The 19,887-nt window shown below is 37.4% G+C and overlaps 1 protein-coding gene across 3 annotated transcripts in view; it reads left to right on the top strand.

Annotated features, from left to right (window-relative positions):
- The first annotated feature begins 6,566 nt into the window (after positions 1 to 6,566).
- ADAM23 (ADAM metallopeptidase domain 23) overlaps positions 6,567 to 19,887 on the top strand; it is a 113,337-nt gene continuing 100,016 nt past the window's right edge. For all 3 annotated transcript variants that reach the window (XM_072418704.1, XM_072418705.1, XM_072418706.1), the window contains exon 1: positions 6,567 to 6,932. In XM_072418704.1, the coding sequence (XP_072274805.1) occupies positions 6,779 to 6,932 (154 nt within the window). In that variant the 5' untranslated portion in view covers positions 6,567 to 6,778. The remainder of the gene's footprint in view (positions 6,933 to 19,887) is intronic.

The raw sequence follows: 19,887 nt of genomic DNA, 5'->3' as shown, positions 1-19,887 counted from the left end.
AGGGGGTAAAATAGTAAGGACGGGGGAGGACAATTGGGACTTTCCCCACTTTTTACTTTACCAAAAGGCTCTGATTCCAAGGTTTGCAGTTTGCAGCAAGTAGTTTTGGGAAACATACTTGGCAAGTTTACCCATCACTAATAAACACACTTAAGACATTTTAGAAATAGACCATTTGGTATGTTGAAGCCCGCACATAGGACTGCACAGTGCTTAGTTTTTTACTTTACATCTTCTTTTGGTATACTTTGAATCACAGGGGCTTTAGGCTATATTTACAATAATACAACATTAGCAGAATGTAAGAAAAATTGATAAAATTGTGCAGTAGTTTACTATGGTAATCGTTATGTCCTAAATGTATTTATCAGAAAATGTAATGTCATGCAAGTCTTTATTTCTGTAATACTCAGAAGACATTCCTGCCATACAAAGCATCATAATAAATCTAGAAAATAATTTATTTTTTTGGTAGATTTACTGAAAGGTCAACCTTCTTTTTCTGGCATCTTTTCCTCTGCCAACACCCTTCCTCGTGTAGATCTGCCAAGTTTACATATTTTCTAGAAACCCCAAACCACAAAGTTTTACTGTGTAGCTTATCCTATGTCCTTTATCTTTGTCTCTACACATGCTCTTCAATTACACATATGATCACAGAAATACTTGCCCCATGTGCTATGGATGTCAGGGAGATGCAGGGCCATGGAAAGGAAACACTGGAACAATGGCTGAATGCTTGTGGGATGCAGGGCCAGAGAGAAAAAACTAGAGCAATGTTTCTCAACCAGGGTTCCTCCGAAGGTTGCTAGGGGTTTCTTAAATGATGAGCAGTTTGTGCCGCTCAGGTCAATGGGTGACACCAATGATCTTTTAGCTATCTGTATGGGTGACATTGTTCCTACTGGCCATCATGGTAATATATTGTGAGCTGTGGATATTTGAAATATAGCAGGGGTTCCCTGAAGGCCTGAAGGTTATTTCAAGAATTACCTCATGTTAAAAAATGTTGATACAAGCTGAACTAGAGCAATATTATATTATAATATTACTGTATTTTGTAACCAAAAACTCTGATAATTGATTTTTAGTATGGTCTCCACCCCCCCCCCCCCCCCCAGAAAAATGTCTGTTACTTACTATTGACCTGCAGTACCCAAATACCAAGCTGTGTTTTGTCTCCAAAATGCTATGCATCCTGTTGATGGAGAAATAAATGTAATAAATAGCTGCCTGTGACAACTAGGGATGAGCGAGCGAGTTTTTAAAACTCGATCTTGCAGCGAAATTGGCCGTTTTTGCTTACTAAAATTTTACGTTAGAATGGCCGGTGTAAATTCGCTGTTTAAGGTCGAATTTTGAATTTAAAAAAAATCTCTCCGCGGCGCTAGAGGTAAATTAGCCTAGTGCCGGGGATATTTAACTCTAGTGCCGGGGATCTTCTCAATAAATGCGGCCTTGGCATTTATTGAGAACAGTGTGCGATCTGCGGCACTGGAGCTTAATTTACCTCTAGTGCCCCGGGGATCACAAACAGGAGGATTCCCAGGGAATATTGTGAATCCTCTTGTTATAATTTCCTCGGTTTGCCAAAATTTCGCAGAACCATCGGAAGTGCGAGGAAATTTTCCTATCCCTAGTGACAACATTTAGATGAATTTTGGTCACAGTTGCTAATTAAATCTTAAATGTTTGGAGTTCTACAAACAGTCATCCTTCTTAAAAAGTTTATACTTCCAATTTACTCCCCTGCCACTGTACAGCTACTCTGGTACCATCAGCTTGGCAAAGCTCCTTGGTTGGGTGGTTAAAGCTTACACAAGAATAAAACGCCTTCACCCACATCCAATGATTATTTTTAGTCCCTGAAGGCAAGTATAAGGCAAGGAAGTTAATAGTCAATAAATATAAATGTCACTTCTTGCCCTGAATAACAGCACAATTTCAATGGAAATAAAACAGGACACAGATTTGGACATGCTGACATTTGCTGAGTGTTCAGTGATGCACTGAATGCTATTTTTCACCCCAATATATTGATATAATTATTTCTTCAAACTAAAACATGATTTTGAGAATACCCAGCAAACCTGGCTTCCCCTGCAATTACCAGAACTGAATGAACTCCCATACCCCTGTGCCATGCTAGGTCATCTTGGCCCGTCCAGTGAAGATCACAAGGAGGGAATGAAAAACAAAGAACACGGAAGCTCCCTACGATGGAACGGGGACAGGTGAGTTTAGAAGATTTCATTTTGCTTTAACTTTTGGACAGGTAGCCTCACATTCCCTGTGATATGATGCAGAATTCATAGTTGACTACAAGCTACACACAGTTGGTATTAGATTATTCTCCTTTTTCAAGCATCTTCTTTTACTGTGGCAAATTTTCAATTTGTTTCATCAGGCCACAGTGCATTGTTCAAAAAGTCTGGTCTTTCTCTTTATCTTGAATGGCAAACTGTAGTCTTCTAATTCTCAAAAAGTAAAAATTTTTTTCTGGCACACTTTGCACACTTTATGTACTTCCACTCAGATACTAACTGTTGCAAGTGTCATTTTTGGGTTCTTGGAAACTTTTTATCACCAAATGGTAATTTCTTGTGCTGAACTTATTGGGCCAGCAAATAATTTGACAATCTTTTCTATATTGCTTGTCAGCATACACAGCCTGTTATAGGAGGGTCTCAGAAAGCTATTTTGATTCTGCCATGATAACACTCAACATGTACACAGCAAAGCAAACACCAGACAGCTAAGGTTTTAAAAAAGAAAAGTTCCACCTACATACTCCCTAGGGTAGTCCTAATCATTCGAACATAATCTGAAACACTTTATTCTAATTTCATGGATTGAGTGGTGATAGAACTTACTTTTTCCATGTGAAAAGTCTACATTGTTATTCACTTATATTATGGGAATGAATACACCACGTCAATGTTGTATGTCATATGAGATATCACCTTAATCTGTATGTACTCTTTGAATTAAAAAGTAAAAGGTGCATGAAGTGGTAAAGTTGTTATTGCAGTCTATATTATAGAGGACTGTCCACTACTGGTAGAAGAGCAAAGCAACCTGTGTGTCACATATCTGAAGATTTCAGAATTCAAAGTATTGACGAATGGACTCTTGGAGTACAGGTAGTCTCCGGGTTACATATAAGATAAGGACTGTAAGTTTATTCTTTAGATTAATTTGTATGTAAGTCGGAACAGGTACAATATTTTAATAAATGCAATTAAATGCAAAAAAAAAATCTTTATGGATCCTACACATTCATTAACTTCTGGAGCAAGCTGTGCTTTGATATGCAAAAAGAAACAACTGCAGAGTTTTTCTTGGTCATTAAAGAGTTACAAGATGTTGCAAAATGAGCTCAATCTCAGCTGTGTTTAGCAGTGTCTAGCAAAGATTTCTTCGGTAAGTCATGCAAACCACCCCCAAGCCTCTGTCTTGCACACAAATAAGCAGGAAAGCGCCGTTCGTATCTAGGAGTCGTCTGTATGTTGGATGCCCCTAACAGGACTACCTGTAATATTTAATTAATTGTGTGAATTCAACTATTTATAGTAAATTATAATATTTAAAATTTATGGCAAAATATTATGTAGTGCCCGTGGATATTGCAACACCATAATGCACAGCAATAATGCACAGCAATAATGCACAACAAAGATCATTTAGGAGCAAGTGACTCATTATAAATAACCCAAAATGACAAAATAATTAAAAGTTTTAAAAAATGGGGGGATATAGATATACAGATATATAGATATACAGAAGATATACAGACCAAGCCTATGTGATTTTAAAAGTTTCCCCTTATTATTAAATGTTTTAAAAATCAACACACCATGAATGAATTTATTCACCTTAATTTTATTGCCATTCCTATTGATATGCTTATAATATGATTGCTTTGATGTGATAGCCACATTTTGTGACCTAGGTTTATACTTGAGTCAATTAAGTTTTCTTGTTTTATTTTTTCAAGTAAAAATAAGTACCTTGGTTTATATTCTAATTGGTTTATAGTTGAGTATATATAATAATCTTTATATGCCAATATACTTTAAGGGCTTTGATTTCCTATAAGCATTAAGGGTTCACAAGTAATTAGAAATACATTAATAAATAACTAACTTCATAAAAAGTCCAACTACAGACATGTATGCAAAGTTGTCAATCCATTACATTTAAAGTGGAACTCAAAAAGGAAAAGATTGGGATATTTGCGATCTTTCCTTCATTGTCCTGCACATATGCAGCTCAGTGTATAATACTGGATATCCTGGCACAACCCTGGCTGCTGGCTATGAATGGATAACCTCCCACCTGTCCTATCACAATGGATGAAGATCCAAGGCCTGGAAGACCAGGTGATGATAGCAGCTCCTGTGAGTATGCGAGGACAGGTGTGTGTAATAAAAAAACTGCAATCAGGTAAGTAATTCAATGCTATTGTCGAGTGACATTGACTGCCTAGTTGCAAATTTTTGATATTTAAGTTTATTTCTGCTTTACTGTTTACAACATAGTTTTAGAGTTAAATCTGAAAAACTGTTCAGCTGATCCAGATTAGTTCAGTTGATCCAGATTAGAATATGAAGCTGAGTTAACAAGCTATGAACTGACAATGTAAAGTAAAATTATTGATCCCTAAAGGATGGGTCACCTACTAAATATGAACAGCTAATAGAAAATTGGATTATATATTTTGCTATTTGTATTTATTTATATATAAAACAATAAAGAATTGATACAGTTTTCCAAAGTTGCATGAAATGAATACATATAATTTGCAGTGTCATAATATGTAGCACGTCCTCTATATTTATAAACTGGTTACATTGTGTTTCATATTGTGGACTGCAGGGAGATCCTTACCAAGGCAGATTGATGTGTGATATAGAATGGTGTGAATGTTTTCTCCTCTATTCACATGCATGCCAGGGTACATCAGGCTTCATGGGATCTGTAGTCCCATAGATTAGGAAGCATGTCAGTGCTGCTAAACCACCCCCTATTTTATAGGAGTATTACTCATTCAACCATTACATTTTGGTGCTATTACCTAACAGACACACATATACATTGCATTGACATGGAAATACATAAGTACAGCTCCCTTTTAAACATAAATAAAAGCACTTCCAGCTAAAGGCTATTAGGAAAGAGCTGCTGTGCACTGTTATTGAATATATATAATCAGCACATACTGTAAGTTAGTGACAATAAATTGTAGAATTATTAAAAAGCACTAACATTGTGTGATAGTAGCCTTATTGGAGATGCCTGTGTCATTGCAGAATTATTGAAGATTGGTGCTATTGCAGATCCCTGTGTATTATAAGAGAGCATTACCTTACTGTAATAATATTGTACAGTAGTTCTATTGCAGATCCCTGAGAATTAGTAGCATTATTGAAGAGCATTGCCATTGGGGGATCCCTGAGTCATTGTAGCATTCTTGTACTCTGCTATGGTAGATCTACTGTATGTGTTTTTGTAGCATTATTAAAGAGCACTGCCATTGGAGATCCATGTGTTTTGTAGCATTATTGTAGAGCACTGATACTAGAGCACATCTATTGAGGATCAGGGTGTCTTGTAGCAATATTGAAGTGCATTTTTATTGAGAGAGCCCTGTGTGATTGTAACATTATTGTAGAGCACTACTACTAGTGATCACTAGACCATTGTAGCATTATTGAAGAGCACAGCTATTGTAGATCAATATAATATTCTGGCATTATTGAATAACTCTACTATTCAAGATAGTAACATTTTAAAGAGCACTGCTGTTGAGGATCCATATGTTGTTGCAGCATTATTGAAGAGCATTGCTATTGGAGATCCCTGTGTGACTGTATCATTATTGCACAGCACTCCTATTTGAGATCTCTGTATTATTATAGCATTATTGTGAAGCAATACTATTGATGATCCTTGTATTATTGTAGCATTAATGAGGATCACAGCTATGGTAGATCACTGTGTTGTTTAAGCATTATTGGAGATCCCTGTGATATTGCAACACAGAGCACTGCTAGTAGAGATCAGTATGGTACTGTAGCATTATTGTACAGCATTGCTATTGGAGATCACGGGGCAATTGCAGCATTAATGTAAAGCACTGTTTTTGAATCATTATTAAAGAGCTCTGTGATATCCCTGTAATATTGCAGCAATATTGATGAGCATTGCTATTGGGGATCCCTGCGTTAATGCAGCAATAATGGAGAATAAATATTGTAGCATTGTTGGGGAGCCCAGCTATGATTGTATCCCTGCAGCAGACCCCACATTTATATGTTGTGGTCCCCAGTGCTGTGTATGTGCAGATGACCCCCCAGGTTGTGCAGTGCATCTTATGGGAGCCTCCTCCAGGACTGCAGCACGCATGCGCTCTAACAACCTCCTCTCCTAGCAACAGTAGCATCAGCACCAGCCCTGGGGAGGGAGGGAGCACTTTGTGTTGCATTGAGTAGTAAGTGGAGGAGGAGGCTGCCTGATCCTCTGTCATGCGTCAAGGGGGGTGGGAGGGAGGTGCAAGGTGCAGAAAAAATAGGAGAGAGAGCCAGACGGGTGGATACTGTTGTAGAAGGAGAGAAGTGCTGCAATAGCAGCTGCAGTTTTAGGGGAAATCCAAATGGGAGCCAGATAACCTCTGGTGGGGTTTCCGAGCCCCCCTGCTGCCTGAGAGAGGAGCATGCAAATCTGAGACTGAGTATTGCTGCCTGTGCTGTATCCCAGGTCTGCAGAGCTATGAGATATGGAGGAGGCAGGCGGCTCCCTGCGGCATCCCCGCTCATATTCTCCCATGTCCCATGTGACACCTCACCTCTCCTGTCCTGCACTGCTGCATGTCTTCTGTCTTCTTCTGCTCTCCTGGCCACAACCTTGGGGGGCTTCTGCTTCACACACAGGTGAGTGACCCCCCAGCACCATGACAATGCTATGGATCTGTCCTCTAAGTCAGCTGTCACCTTGTACTTTTCTGTGTTCATTTCTTTGGCTTCACAATGATCAGCATTGAGCTCCCAGGCCTTTGGGGTAGATGTCTTCTCCAATGCTGCTTCATGGCAGGGAGATAGGTGATGAGCCCAAGAAGTACAATACACAAGTTTAGAGCAATGCCAAAAATAAAAGGTGATGACTTGGCCAGCCATGCTAGGACACTTTGTATTATAACTCCAGCAGCTGTCTGAGCATTAAGTAATTGCTGCAGACAAGTAGGTTTAATGCTGCTAATTTCCAGCCATGTGCTCCTTCTGCTTTGCATTCACAGGACACCTGGTTTGATCACTTAAGGCAATTCGACTTGTGAATCTTACATGTAATGTCTACATGGAAAAATCTGCAGTGACCTCTGCAAGGTGTAACAGCTGCACAAGCAGATTTGTTGGAGAGAAGTCCTCTAGTTAGAGAAGGGATAGCTGAGCTCCCCATGTAGTCCTGGATTGATGTTGCATAAGGAAGTACTGCAGCAAATGGAATGCGGATAGCAAAGCCATAACCATATGTACAGTAGCCTGTCATCTGCCCAAAGGCACTTTGGGGGCTGATCATGAAAAACTCCAGCATAGAAAACTCAAAGAACAGCGGGACTGTAACCTATAAGAACCAGTCAGCCTTCCTTGTTTCTATGGAAAGATGAAACTATTGGTGCTATGGGCAATGCTCACATATTGGCTCCAGTATGTGGCCCTTGGATCAAGCATTGGTTAAAGTTCCCTTTTACCTACTCAATATACCCTTACCCATTCCAGTTCGGCAATTCGGCTCCTTTTTGTAGTACATTTTGTTCTTGAAACGTTCATACATGAATTTTTTTTCTTTTGTAAGAGGAACTCTAAGTTTTTGTGACATGTCCAACCTGACAAATTCCAAATTTCCAGTTTTCGTATATTGAGTAATTGGTGGATGTGACCATATAATGGTTGGCAGACTGATATAACTATGTTGCAATTGACATTTATTCTCTTTTTAATAATACCAGAAGTTTTACACTATGGGTCTGTTTATGAAGCAATGAATCAGACATTCACTGAAACATTTCCTGGTAGAGAATCAGTTATTGACATTGAAACATATCAACCTGGAAGATTCTCCACCAGTGAATGTCACATTCACTGCTTTATAGATAGACCCCTTTTCTGTTGCACCCAAATAACCTGCATTGTATTCCACAATAAATCTACAGGAACTTACTCCAACCAATATTTTTCATTTAGATTTTTATTTTCCTGCAGCATAGATGATTTCTACATTTCTAAGGGAGTTTGGGTCATGCTAATTTTTTTAATGTTTACTTTGCATTGGGAGCATGTTGGCCCTTCCGGCGGTAAAAATCAAACACAATATGCTAAAGGTCTTTTTTTTTTTAAATCTTTAAATGTCATGTGAAAGTACAAAGATAAAAGATGACAGAAATATATACTTACCCAAATGGACTTATGGATCTAAACACAGATCTGTGAGTGCTGGTTTGTATTTGTTATGGGCTTTCACACCCCTAGGTATTTTGTTTCTGTTTGAGTACATCAGTGCCAAGAGCAAAGTACATTGACCCACAACAAATCCTTATTTCACCATTTCTAAGTGGTGGCTACACTTTACTGTCCCATGTATTGCTTTATTGAACAAACTAGATGGTGTTGTGCTGTAAATATGGAGGATGTCCTAGTGTTAGATGGATCATAGCTTTATGTGACATTGATAGTGTAGGAACTTGGGTCTGTTCATGTTTAATTTCATATCATCACTGACTCTAAGAAGACACTGCTACCTCTTCTGTATGGGAATGTTTGCATGGTGCATTTCTGTAGCAACATTTAAATGAAACATTGTTACATCAGACCTTACATAGATTTGTAAATCTAACATATGGATACATTGTAAAAAAGTTTTTCCAACTCTCAACCTTAAACCAACCCCTTCGCCTTTATTCTTTAACTTTGTGCTCAGTGTGTTCATTAGTATCTTCACCAATACCAATGACTGAACAAGCAGTGTATTCTGTGCAGGAAACTGAAACTTTTTCAATCAATCACATTGATCAGTTTAGTTTTTGAGTAGTTCAGTGTGACACTGAACTTTTTAAATAATGAAGACCTTTGTGTAGCTATGCACTGGTCCACACAGCCCAGACCTCTCATGCTGTTTTGTTCCTGGTTAACAGATTAAGGTTTTACCATTGCCCACCACCTACTTCATGAACCCCATGCCAAGGTATTCTTTTAGGTCCTACCTATAAAAATGCTGGGAAATTTAGTCTTACCTATATTATTCTTTCTACTTTGGGTGTCACATTTGACTGACCTTCCCAAAGGCTGAATTCAGAGATAAAAATGAGATGTAGTCCGTGTGTTAGCACCCTAGGCTCCTGAAACAGATATTCTGTCCACTACTTCTATATTTTGTACTCATGTATTAACCTGATTTCAATTTGAATTTGCCCTGTTCAATAATGGTTTTTATTGGTCTTAGTATCACATAATTGTGTGAGTACCATATTGAAACTCTTTTATTAATTACAAATTATTAAATACATTTAATGTAATAATACTTAAGCCTGTCTTCAAAAATGTACACATTTTAAAAAGAAATTATATGTAATGCAATTTTAAAGCCATTCCAAGTCTTAGTATTTGCTGCTTGTGAACTACTATGTGAAAATCAAGAAACCTTCATCTAGGAAGCCTAGACCTTTGCTGACCTGAACACTGTATTTTCTGACTGTATAGTATCATAGTGATCCATTGTTATCAGTACTTACTAAGACATTGACCTCAAATAAATTATAGGATTCCCAGTGCTGACTGGGAATATAATGAAGCCAGACGGTAGTACCAAGTTGGTGACTTGAATTTTCTATACTGTTGTTTTGCAATAAAGCCTGGTCATCCCCTGCTCATAGATTGTGACTCAACAGTGAAAGAACAGCAATACACTGATGAGGTCATGCCTCTGCTCTCTCCTACAGTCAGCTGATCCCTATCATGACATACAGGCAGAATCCCTGACTGTCCCTAGTGCTGCTTTTCACTCCCCAAGTCTCAGTGTTACAATACAGTATGGTAGATTATTGAAAGCTGCTATTAGTGTCAGAATTAATTACTGCAGTAACTAGTGCTGCTTGCGTGCCTGGAGTTTAGCTTTAGGCACCACTAGCCACTATACATTGTTGTAATGCATGGTAAACTCTGTGTATTACCTTATTGTATAATGCTGCATGATGACATGTTATGCGATGCCCCATAACAGAGCACAGGTCTTAGTGTGGTACATGCAACCCTATAATACATACAGTCAAATTTTTCCAAGAATGCTGAAAATTGCTTCTAGCCTGAGAGCCTATTTTGTTCAGAAGCATATGTATTTTATGTGTAATATGTTGTTAAACGTGTTCAGTATAAAAACATAAAACAGCTTTGATCTGTCACTTTTTATCTTTATATTTCTTTATACTAACAAGTCAAGAAAACCCTAAAATGTAAAACGAGTCCTTTGTTTTTGTAAAGTGTATCTCGGGTCAAAAACTTTGTTTTTAGTTTTGGTTCGAGCAGTGAAGGTTTCAAACTCCTTTCAGGTTTATGATTGCGGCCTTCTCTATTTGTTCTGGTGATCACTGTTATTTGGGGCTCAGTGTGGAATTAAATTTTTGGTTGGCACTGGAAAAGCAGGGGAAAAAAGGTAACTTTTCCGATAGGTAGTCCTCCTATCTTGTAGATATTTTTCTCCTCTCTTGTTGGCCCTATAGACTGAGAAATCAAATGAAATTTAGCATTTTGGCAAATATATATATATATGGGTTTTGGACATTGCCTAATCTATTAAAACTGTTTTTGCTTTAAATACACATTAATTATCATCTTATCTCTGTATTTAAGAACAGATAGCCACTAGCAAGTGAATGCTAAATGGGAAGCCTTGTAAACAAAAAAAAAAAAAAAGATTGCTATGGGCAGAACAGAAGGTAATATTGACCGATGACCTTAAATATATTGAAAAATAAATCAATAAATAGAAAAGAACAAACAAGGCAGCAAACAGCTTTTCTAACTGGCCGTTATCGCTCCCTATGCTTTTCCTGCAGCAGCTTCTGATACAGTGGCCCTATGGCTGCTCTATGCCACTACCCCCCTATTTTTATAGTAAGAGGCTGACTTATTATTTTTGGCCCTTTTAAGCCCGTTGACCAAAACTCATACATGCTATCCATTGTATAAGGCATTTAAACACAAATAAAATGATATTAATGTCATTTACATGCTAAAAATTTGCTCTTTGGTTATCCCAGATGTTTTATATTAACTTTTAAATTGTCATTTTCAATAAAGAAATACAGTCACCTTTCCCATGCAGGGCACAGTGACAGGTTTTATGGCATGAGTCCAACATATCTCCTATACTAACCTTGCCTTTGCTTCCTTACTGCTCCTTACTAAAATTAGCATTGGTGACCTGGGGGAGTTGTGATGTTATTCCATTATCCATCGTGTGACAATCACAGAAATTGGCTAAGCCCATGAATTTCAAAGATAATACAGGTCACATGTTCGCATATACCCCAAAATGTCATCCTCTGCAATGGAAGTATCAGTAATAAAGGGGCACAGGCGCAGGGAGTATAGAGGGTAAAGTGATTTATGGGACAGTTATGGTTGCCATAGTTAGAATTGTTGGTAGTTGAGCATTTCCCTCCCTACTGTCAGTGTTCCCTTGTCAGTCTATTCCCTACTGTCAACTGCTCCCAATGGACTATCAGTTCCCTTGTTACTGTCACCAGTGTCTTCTACCTGGCACTCCCCACCATAATGCCAACGGTCCCCTTCCCACTGTTAAGTCTCATTGTACCACCCCGGTGGGGTCACAGACAAAAATGAAAGTCTGGCAGAAATGTACACTCCTTCCAACTCTATCCAAAAAGGAAAACAATTGCCAGAGCTTTAATTGTAACATAAAGTGTGTCATTCCTTACTAGATATGGATATGTCCTGAGATTGGAGAGTTGTTTAGTAATGGAAAGCATGACTTGTGTTGGAAAGACAGGTTCCAAAATAGAATCGACAATGGTTGGTGTTTTTTTGGTGACTCACCTACTGCTGTTCATTGGATGAATAATCCATAATGTCATAGTTTAAACAGAGGTATTCCTCTAACAATTGAAAAGCCATTGATAAATTTGTTATACCCTCCCTGTGCCAAGTGGGTACATTTTCTAGTTGAACATTATGGAGAACCCATTGTGGATTGTTCTATTGTCATCCAGCTTAGTAATGATTGCAGCAATGCTGTCAGCTTCCTGTCCTGTACAGCATAATATGGGGTGACCAGGCTGTATTGCCAAACTGCTGTAGAGAAATGTCAGGTCACCGTACAGTCTGTAAGATCTGAAAAATTCCATAAATTAATGGACAGAAATAAAAATCTCTTAGCATGCAATCCTGATACCATATTTTAAAATCTGTGCATGCACCATCAAAGCAGCATAAAGAACCGGAGAAATGATACTGTGCAGCTGTCAATGTATGCAAAAATGAACAAGTGTTGGTTACTGTATCCAACATGAAGTACAAGACTAGCATTAAGACAGAGCCTGAAACTCGACCCTGGCATTTGCTGGAAGTCATTTTTAAGGGTAGTTGAGGTCTGATGTGACTTCAGCCCTATTTTAAAAAGGCAGTAAATCCCCTGTATTATATACACATTCTGCACTTGGTCTTGTAAAATATATGCTATCAGCAAAATTGCCAATACACATCACTGTATAAAGCATACAAGCATATAAAGCAGAAAAATCATCTGGCCAAAAAGGGACAACATTTTTTTGACAAGGGTGTATTATTTGAATTGTCATTTCAGAGACTCATAGGTAAATATTTCTGAAAAAGGGTTAAACTGTATTATACCTGTGAGACTTGCTTCCTTTGGGGAGCTTATAAACCTGCAAATACTTGGCTATCCTCAGGTGTAATTTTATAATGCAAATGAATAATGTAGTGGTTACCTGGCTACAGGCAAATTTAGAGGTAGTCAAAGTAAATGCTTACACTCATAAGGACACACATTGGGGGATATTTATTAAGCGTATGTGCCAAACTGTGCAAATAGGATCCAGTCTATGTATTTGTAGCCTACTGCTTTTGTAATCCTAGGCAGCCACCTGCAACAGATTTAGGTTCAAAGACAGATTGAGGACTGCAAGCAAGACATATTCTCACTCTATAGCCCTGTACAGGTGTTGATTTCTATGGCTGAATATGATCTTTAGTGATCATGAACAAATGTGCACACAGTTCTGTTCTGTTCTATGGAGGGGGGAGCATGAGCAAGTGGTACCCCACTCCATAGAACAGTACAGTGGTTATCCCCACTCAGTCATTCATTGACATGCTAGATTTTTGCACATGATTCCGATCATTTGTCTCAGGTGACAATAATCTAGCATGTGTAGCATGTGCCCAAACCAGGGCTGTCCAAAGGAGGGCCCATGGAGTCTTCTTTAGCAGCCTAAGATGCCACAGCCAGATAGTGTCCAATGCAGAGCGGTATTTTACACTGTCTGGCTTCCACCATCTAACCCCATGGTGAGAATTGTCATTGGAAATGGTGATGTATGATCCCAACAATGGTAATGTTGACTTGAATAGGGACTTGGTTGTGTTACTGTTGAGCCAGGGAACTTAAGTGGGCCCATAATCCCTTGCCAAGCACTGAACCGCAACCACACTCAACCGCATGACACAACATTCGTCAAATGCTGCAGTTGACACTAACAAAGGCATGGTAATTAAATAAGGGAGCCACAAGGCTGAAAGAGGCCTTGCACTCGTTCTTCTACATGACTGCACTAATGATTGGACCTGTACTGTGATTTGGAGAGGGTGTGCTCAGTCCTGTGTAAGCTATAACAAGGATCAGGCTAGAGACTACATAGCTTACTATAGGAGCAAATGAAATGACAAGGAAGTGTAGGGAAAGTAAATATAAAATGTTTTGGGATTCCTTGTAGATATTTCTAAAGTTAGGCATGCGCAAAGAAGAGGTTCACTAATAATTTTCATAAATATATACATATGTTTTGTTCTGGAAAAACGCTACTTTTTAGAAAACAGATGCAGTTTCTACTTTTTCTCTCTCCAAAGTTAATAAAATGTATTAGTCAGAGTTCCACTTCAACCTTAACACAGGAATTTGGAGAAAAAAAAGATTTGTAAATGCCTGTATACAAATAGCTAAACAGCCAAATAACTTTATTGTCATTTATCTGATATCACGTGCTTGATATTTTTCTGCAATATTTGATATCAATTCAGTTAGATACAAACAATGCATAAAACAGTTTGAAATAACAGTAAGTGATATATAAAGGTGATGTTGCCTTTTTCTGTTGCTTGCATTGTTCGGTGATTTCGAGAGTTCTTTACCCATTTATTTCTTCTGCATTTCTTTCTCTTTTACACCTTAAATTCATTTACCCAGCAGACATTCTTACCTGACACAAAAAGACATCCATGCATTTAAATGACTTCATGTTCTTCTTGGATGTGTATAATTTTATGCATCAAAGCCTTTGCAGCATTGCTGGGTGAAAAAGATCTTCGGAGCGTGCAGCTATCTTAGCATTTTTTTGTTTGTAAAATTAATTTAGGTCTGTCTATAAAAAGAACAGACATGCCACAAAAGCCTTCAGATGCTCAGCTTCATAGTGATCTTTGTGTCACCACTGATCAAATGCTGCATGTTGTTGGCAGATACTCTAATGTATATCTTACCAGGAAAATACATTATTAATAAAGCAGAATGTTTGAATATCTGGATAATAATGGCATTCATAGAAAAAATACATAATGAATCAATAGAGATACATGGTAATCCCCCATTTAGCCCACCTATTACCGATAACTAAGTTGTTGATGGATCTTTAGGACTGTGATGGTAAAAACCCTGCAGTTGAGTTATTACTTCCATTCATGTCCATGGATCCTTAAAGTAAACCTATGCTCTGTCCATGCAGGCAAAGCAAAAGGTTCACTTTAATGGCAAGCCCACGAGCTGCACATACTCACTTCCTCTTGGGAGCTTACACAGGGCTGAGATGAAATGGTTATGCAGTATTTATGATATTTCCTACTGTCTCCTGCATTAATTGGAAGCACAGCTCAGGAGCAGAATGTCAAAACCAAAAGATTTAGCTACCCCTTTTAAAGGTTTGTAAGCTTTGTTAAAGGTAAAATTGAGGCAATTAAAAAAAATAATGCAACTATGTATTTACAATACAAATCATTAAATGTTTTTAATCACAGCAAGTGAAATATCTAAATCTGACTCTGGCAGTCTCTTGTAAATTTTGCTTTTTTTTTTTTACAAATATTTAAACCAAAATTGCTGCAAAAACAAAATATATCCAATATTTTCAAAAATGCCTATCTCACCAAAAACTAAGCAAGGCTAGGAAGCACAAACCCTATATCGTGTATATAGCTATATCGTGTATACCGGTATATCCAATCGGGGTATCAAAATGTAGAGAGTATGTAAGAAACAGAGTAAGAAAGCAATTCACTATGAGATGGGAAGTAAATCGAACAAAGACCTGATGTTTCCATACAACCACATCTGATCACCATTGATATCCTCTCCCTCTACTGACCCCGGATTTTCACCATGCAGAATGTCATTCATCATCACCTTGAAAGGTAGGATTTTTTTTGAAGGGAACTGACACCAATCAATTCAAATGTAATATTAGACCACCACACTAACTAAAAAAAAAGTATATCAAAATCAGTTTTTGTAAGTCTTAAATGCTCCATATACCCCCAGGAAAAACCTAGAATCCTCCCCACCCTTTTGTAAAATTTTACATTTAAGTGACACTGGAGTAGAAAGTGGTTTATGGTTGTTACTTTTATACTACATTTAAAGCAGACCTAAACTCGCATTTTCAATTTGGACTTATGGATGATATAAACATACGTTTTATTGATCTATCCAGATTTTACTTTTGTTTAAACTTTCAGATATCCCTTACCCAAGGAAACATCTAAGTCTTGCTTTGCTCCCAGTGTTTTAGTAGATTATAAGGAATAATGGGACAGTGAATAAAAACCTTGCACTGTGCTGGCAGCTGTAGAATGGGACCCTTGCTCTCTAGAAGCAATGCTTGAACTTTAGAGGTCTGACACCCCTCTACTGAGTCAGACCTATATATCTGCAATCAGAAAAGTTCATGCTACCCAATGTATAAAGATTTCTTCTCTGACTCATCGGGGGACATGCTGGATGTCTTCAAAGAAATCATTGCTGACACAGAGAACAAGGGTCCTGTTCCTCAGATGTCAGCACTGCATAGGCTTTTCTAGCATGTAGATGATTTTTAAAGAAAACTAACTGAAATAGTTTGTATACCTCTTGTTTTGATGTACTTGGAATGTATTTAAATTTATTTTAAACTAAAAGTTCAATTTGGCTGTTCATTGTACATAAAAATAATTCATTTTTTAAAATATTTTGACAAAAAGGTGAATCAGCTTGTGAAAATGCCCCCTGAATTAGATTGTTTAGATTAAAAAGCAGGCCTAATAGTAGCCATAGAGGAGAGGAGGTGGAAACTTGCCTTGCTGGTGTTAGAGTTTTTATACTACACAATCTTTTGTACAGGACCTACCTTAGTTTGGAAAGTTCCCCTTCCCTGTTGGAGTGATGTGTGTCTCTGCTTCCAGTGTTCTTTACTGAAAAGAATAACTGCAAAAGCAGGTCACTCCAGAATTCTTGCAGAATTTATTTTGTTTGAGTTAAAAAAGCTGTATTTGTATTCTCTTTTGATGGTGTTTTTTGTTTTTGTTTTGCTTAAGACAAAATTCAACCAAGACCTGTAATAAACATCCTTTACAGATTTCCTTATGTTGGTTTTAAACACAAAATAAACTATTCTATACATACATTAGGCTAATAAAAACAAGTGATCATTTTTTATTTTGATTTTAAAAAAGCCAATATCAATATTTTTTTTGTGTAAAATGTAAGCTTGCCACATCATTTTTCATATCAGATCTCCAAGTAAATAGTCCATGCAGTAGAATTTTTTTTTAAATTCCAAATTATTCCACCAAATTCTTTAACATTTATTTGGCCAGCTGTACTAATTTTTATTTCATTGTAAAACATTTCTGGGCAGTTTTCATAATAAATAGTCAAGTAATGCTGCACCAATTATTTTTATAACTGATAATGTTCCAATTTTTGACATTATAATAAGGTTAGGGTCATGTGATGTTTCATCTATTGGGCAATAATGGGTGATCCAACCTGGAACACATCTGGTCCTGGACTGAAAACATAGAAAAAAGCAAATGATTTTAAGAAATCCACCCCACCCCCAGGTCCGTTACTCCCCAGCTGCCATTTAGGCCTGCAGCCATTCCTTATCAGATGTTGGGGATAGAAAGGGTTTATTAAGCCACATGTCCAGTACATATAAATGGTCAGTAAAGACTTTGATCGAATATGCAGTTTGGTTCAACAGGGTCGGCTACCTGCAAACTACCTGTAATGCGCATTTGGATGCCATTATAAGAAGCTAGGTAGTTCATGTTCAGTAGTATCCAAAGCCTGTTAGTTTTACCCTGCCTTTGTTATGTGGTTACCTATGAGTTCTGAGAAGTCCCAGGTATATGAAGACTATTGCAAAGTCTGATCCGGCAGCCTAGAATTCTAAGCCATTCTGGTGCAGTACAGTATATAATGTCACTGCATGGTGTGAATACACTGGGTTGGATAAATCAGATTCTGTATTTGTGGACATTTAGTAATTTTACTTAAATAAAACATTTCTGTCATATAATATACAACTGGAACATTTTTCAAAAATTGTTCTTTTTGTCATTAAAATGCAGCCTGTGAGTTTGCCAAGACTGAGATTATGTAATCAGTCTGCTACAAGCTGGAAGAAGTATTACCTCTCTCTTTGTAATTATACTGCATCACTGAGGGCACTGTTAGGCTGTGTTAGACAATGTTGCCTTACTTAGTGCAAAAAACAGAATTTATGTCCTATGGCTTAAGTTCACACCAACACAGTCCTGAAATGACATGTTGTATTTTTGTGCAGAACATAGAAAATAAGCAGATTTCCATCCAAATGGAAGGTTTGATGCGCTTAAAGCCCTGCTTGTTGCATTGAAAAGTACTAAGTTGTACATAACACTTTTACGCTAGCAGCTTGGTTCAGGAAGTAGTTGCTCATTTTAAATGTTGGAGTCCTCTGAAGGAAATGCATTGCCAGGAGAAGTACTGTAAGAGACCGGTAATAACTTCCTGTCTTACATATACATCTTTATAGCTATGTATGTACATAAAAATGTATCTGCTGTCAGGTGCACCTTACATTGAAACCTAAATTTGTGCTTTAGTAAAGATAAAGTAACCTTGTTGCCAGGTAGCAGCCAATATACAGTGCTGGAATACTGCTGACTGTTTACAGTTTTGGTTCCTCAGAAAACCACCTGAGCCATCCAAGGATCCCATGTCAACTCCATCAAATTCAATGCAAGGACAATGTAGTTCCCCGCAATGCATCCACATTTACAGGGGAGTACAGGAGTGTAGGTTAAAAACTGTTAAATGCGGTGCTGATTAATGGCAATAAGCCACAATATACAGCACATGGAAGTGCATTGCAGGAATTAAGTTTCCCGCATATGAAAAGATATGAATCCAACCAGAGTGAAATAGCTACTAATATGTACATTTTATAGATTTACTAAAATGTAAATTTTATAGATAAACATGAGAGGACTAATCTTTGCAGAAATTTTAAACATATTATTAATTCTAGTATGATTGGTATTAACCGATTTATAATAAATGTGTATCTAGATTAAAATAAAATACAAATATCCTGTACATACAGCCTTGTTTAGCAAAAGTAACCAAGAACAGAATACATGTCAAAAGCATTTTACTCGATGAAGCTTTTGATTCGTGTTTGCTTGTGTTCAATGTTGTAGCTTTTATAAATGGCACCAAATTGATTTTCCAAAACCAAAGGTGACATGTATGTTGTCTCGATTTACTCTTCTTCATGCTGATAACACATAATATTTGCTTTGAAGGACAACTCGAAAAATAATAAAAAAAAAAACATTGGTCAACCACAGTCTTCATTGCTAACATGGTCCGTGTTAAAAAGCTTGGAGATTATGTTCATAGCATCAGTTAAAATGCTTCTGAGATCATTCAGAACTCACTTACAGCTGTGTTTGTCTTGCAGTTGACATTCCTCTAACCTGATTTGGAAGAGCTTCAAGGGCTTACATTACTATATAAAACACCCTTATGAAGGGAAAAACCCTATCAACTCCATTCAGACCATTAATTGCATAGCTAAGCCAGCAGGCCTGCCAATAATGGATTTTTTCACTTTTTCTCTCATAACTGAAGCCCACAAGCTACAGACCATTGGGTGGGATTGTTTTCCAACTGGCCATCATTATTTAAGTAGACTCTGTATATTTTTGCAAAGCCAATATGGCATTGTAACAAAAGATTTCAATTTCTTTTTCAAAAAATGAATCCAGCAGCTTTTAGAATTCGCAAAGATACCCTGTATGGGTCAGACATATGTATTGCTAGAAAAAAACAATAAAGCACTAAACGTTTGTAGTGCATTTTGTTTTCTTAGTGTGCAGTTTTTCCATACCCGGTACTCTGACTCCATACTGGTCCTGCAGTACTAAAACTTTAAAATCCACAAGAGATTACATCTGGAAAAGTAGCCTAATTCTTCAAAAAATTCAAGGGTTGTTTGCAAGCATGAATGAATGTAAATGGTGTATGCAGGGGCCTTTTGCAAAATATATATTTGAAAATTCA

This window comes from Pyxicephalus adspersus, chromosome 7 (genome assembly GCF_032062135.1).
Source record: "Pyxicephalus adspersus chromosome 7, UCB_Pads_2.0, whole genome shotgun sequence".
Classification (NCBI taxonomy): domain Eukaryota; kingdom Metazoa; phylum Chordata; class Amphibia; order Anura; family Pyxicephalidae; genus Pyxicephalus; species Pyxicephalus adspersus.
Note: the sequence above shows the minus strand (reverse complement) of the source record. Positions and strands in the feature narration are given on the sequence as shown.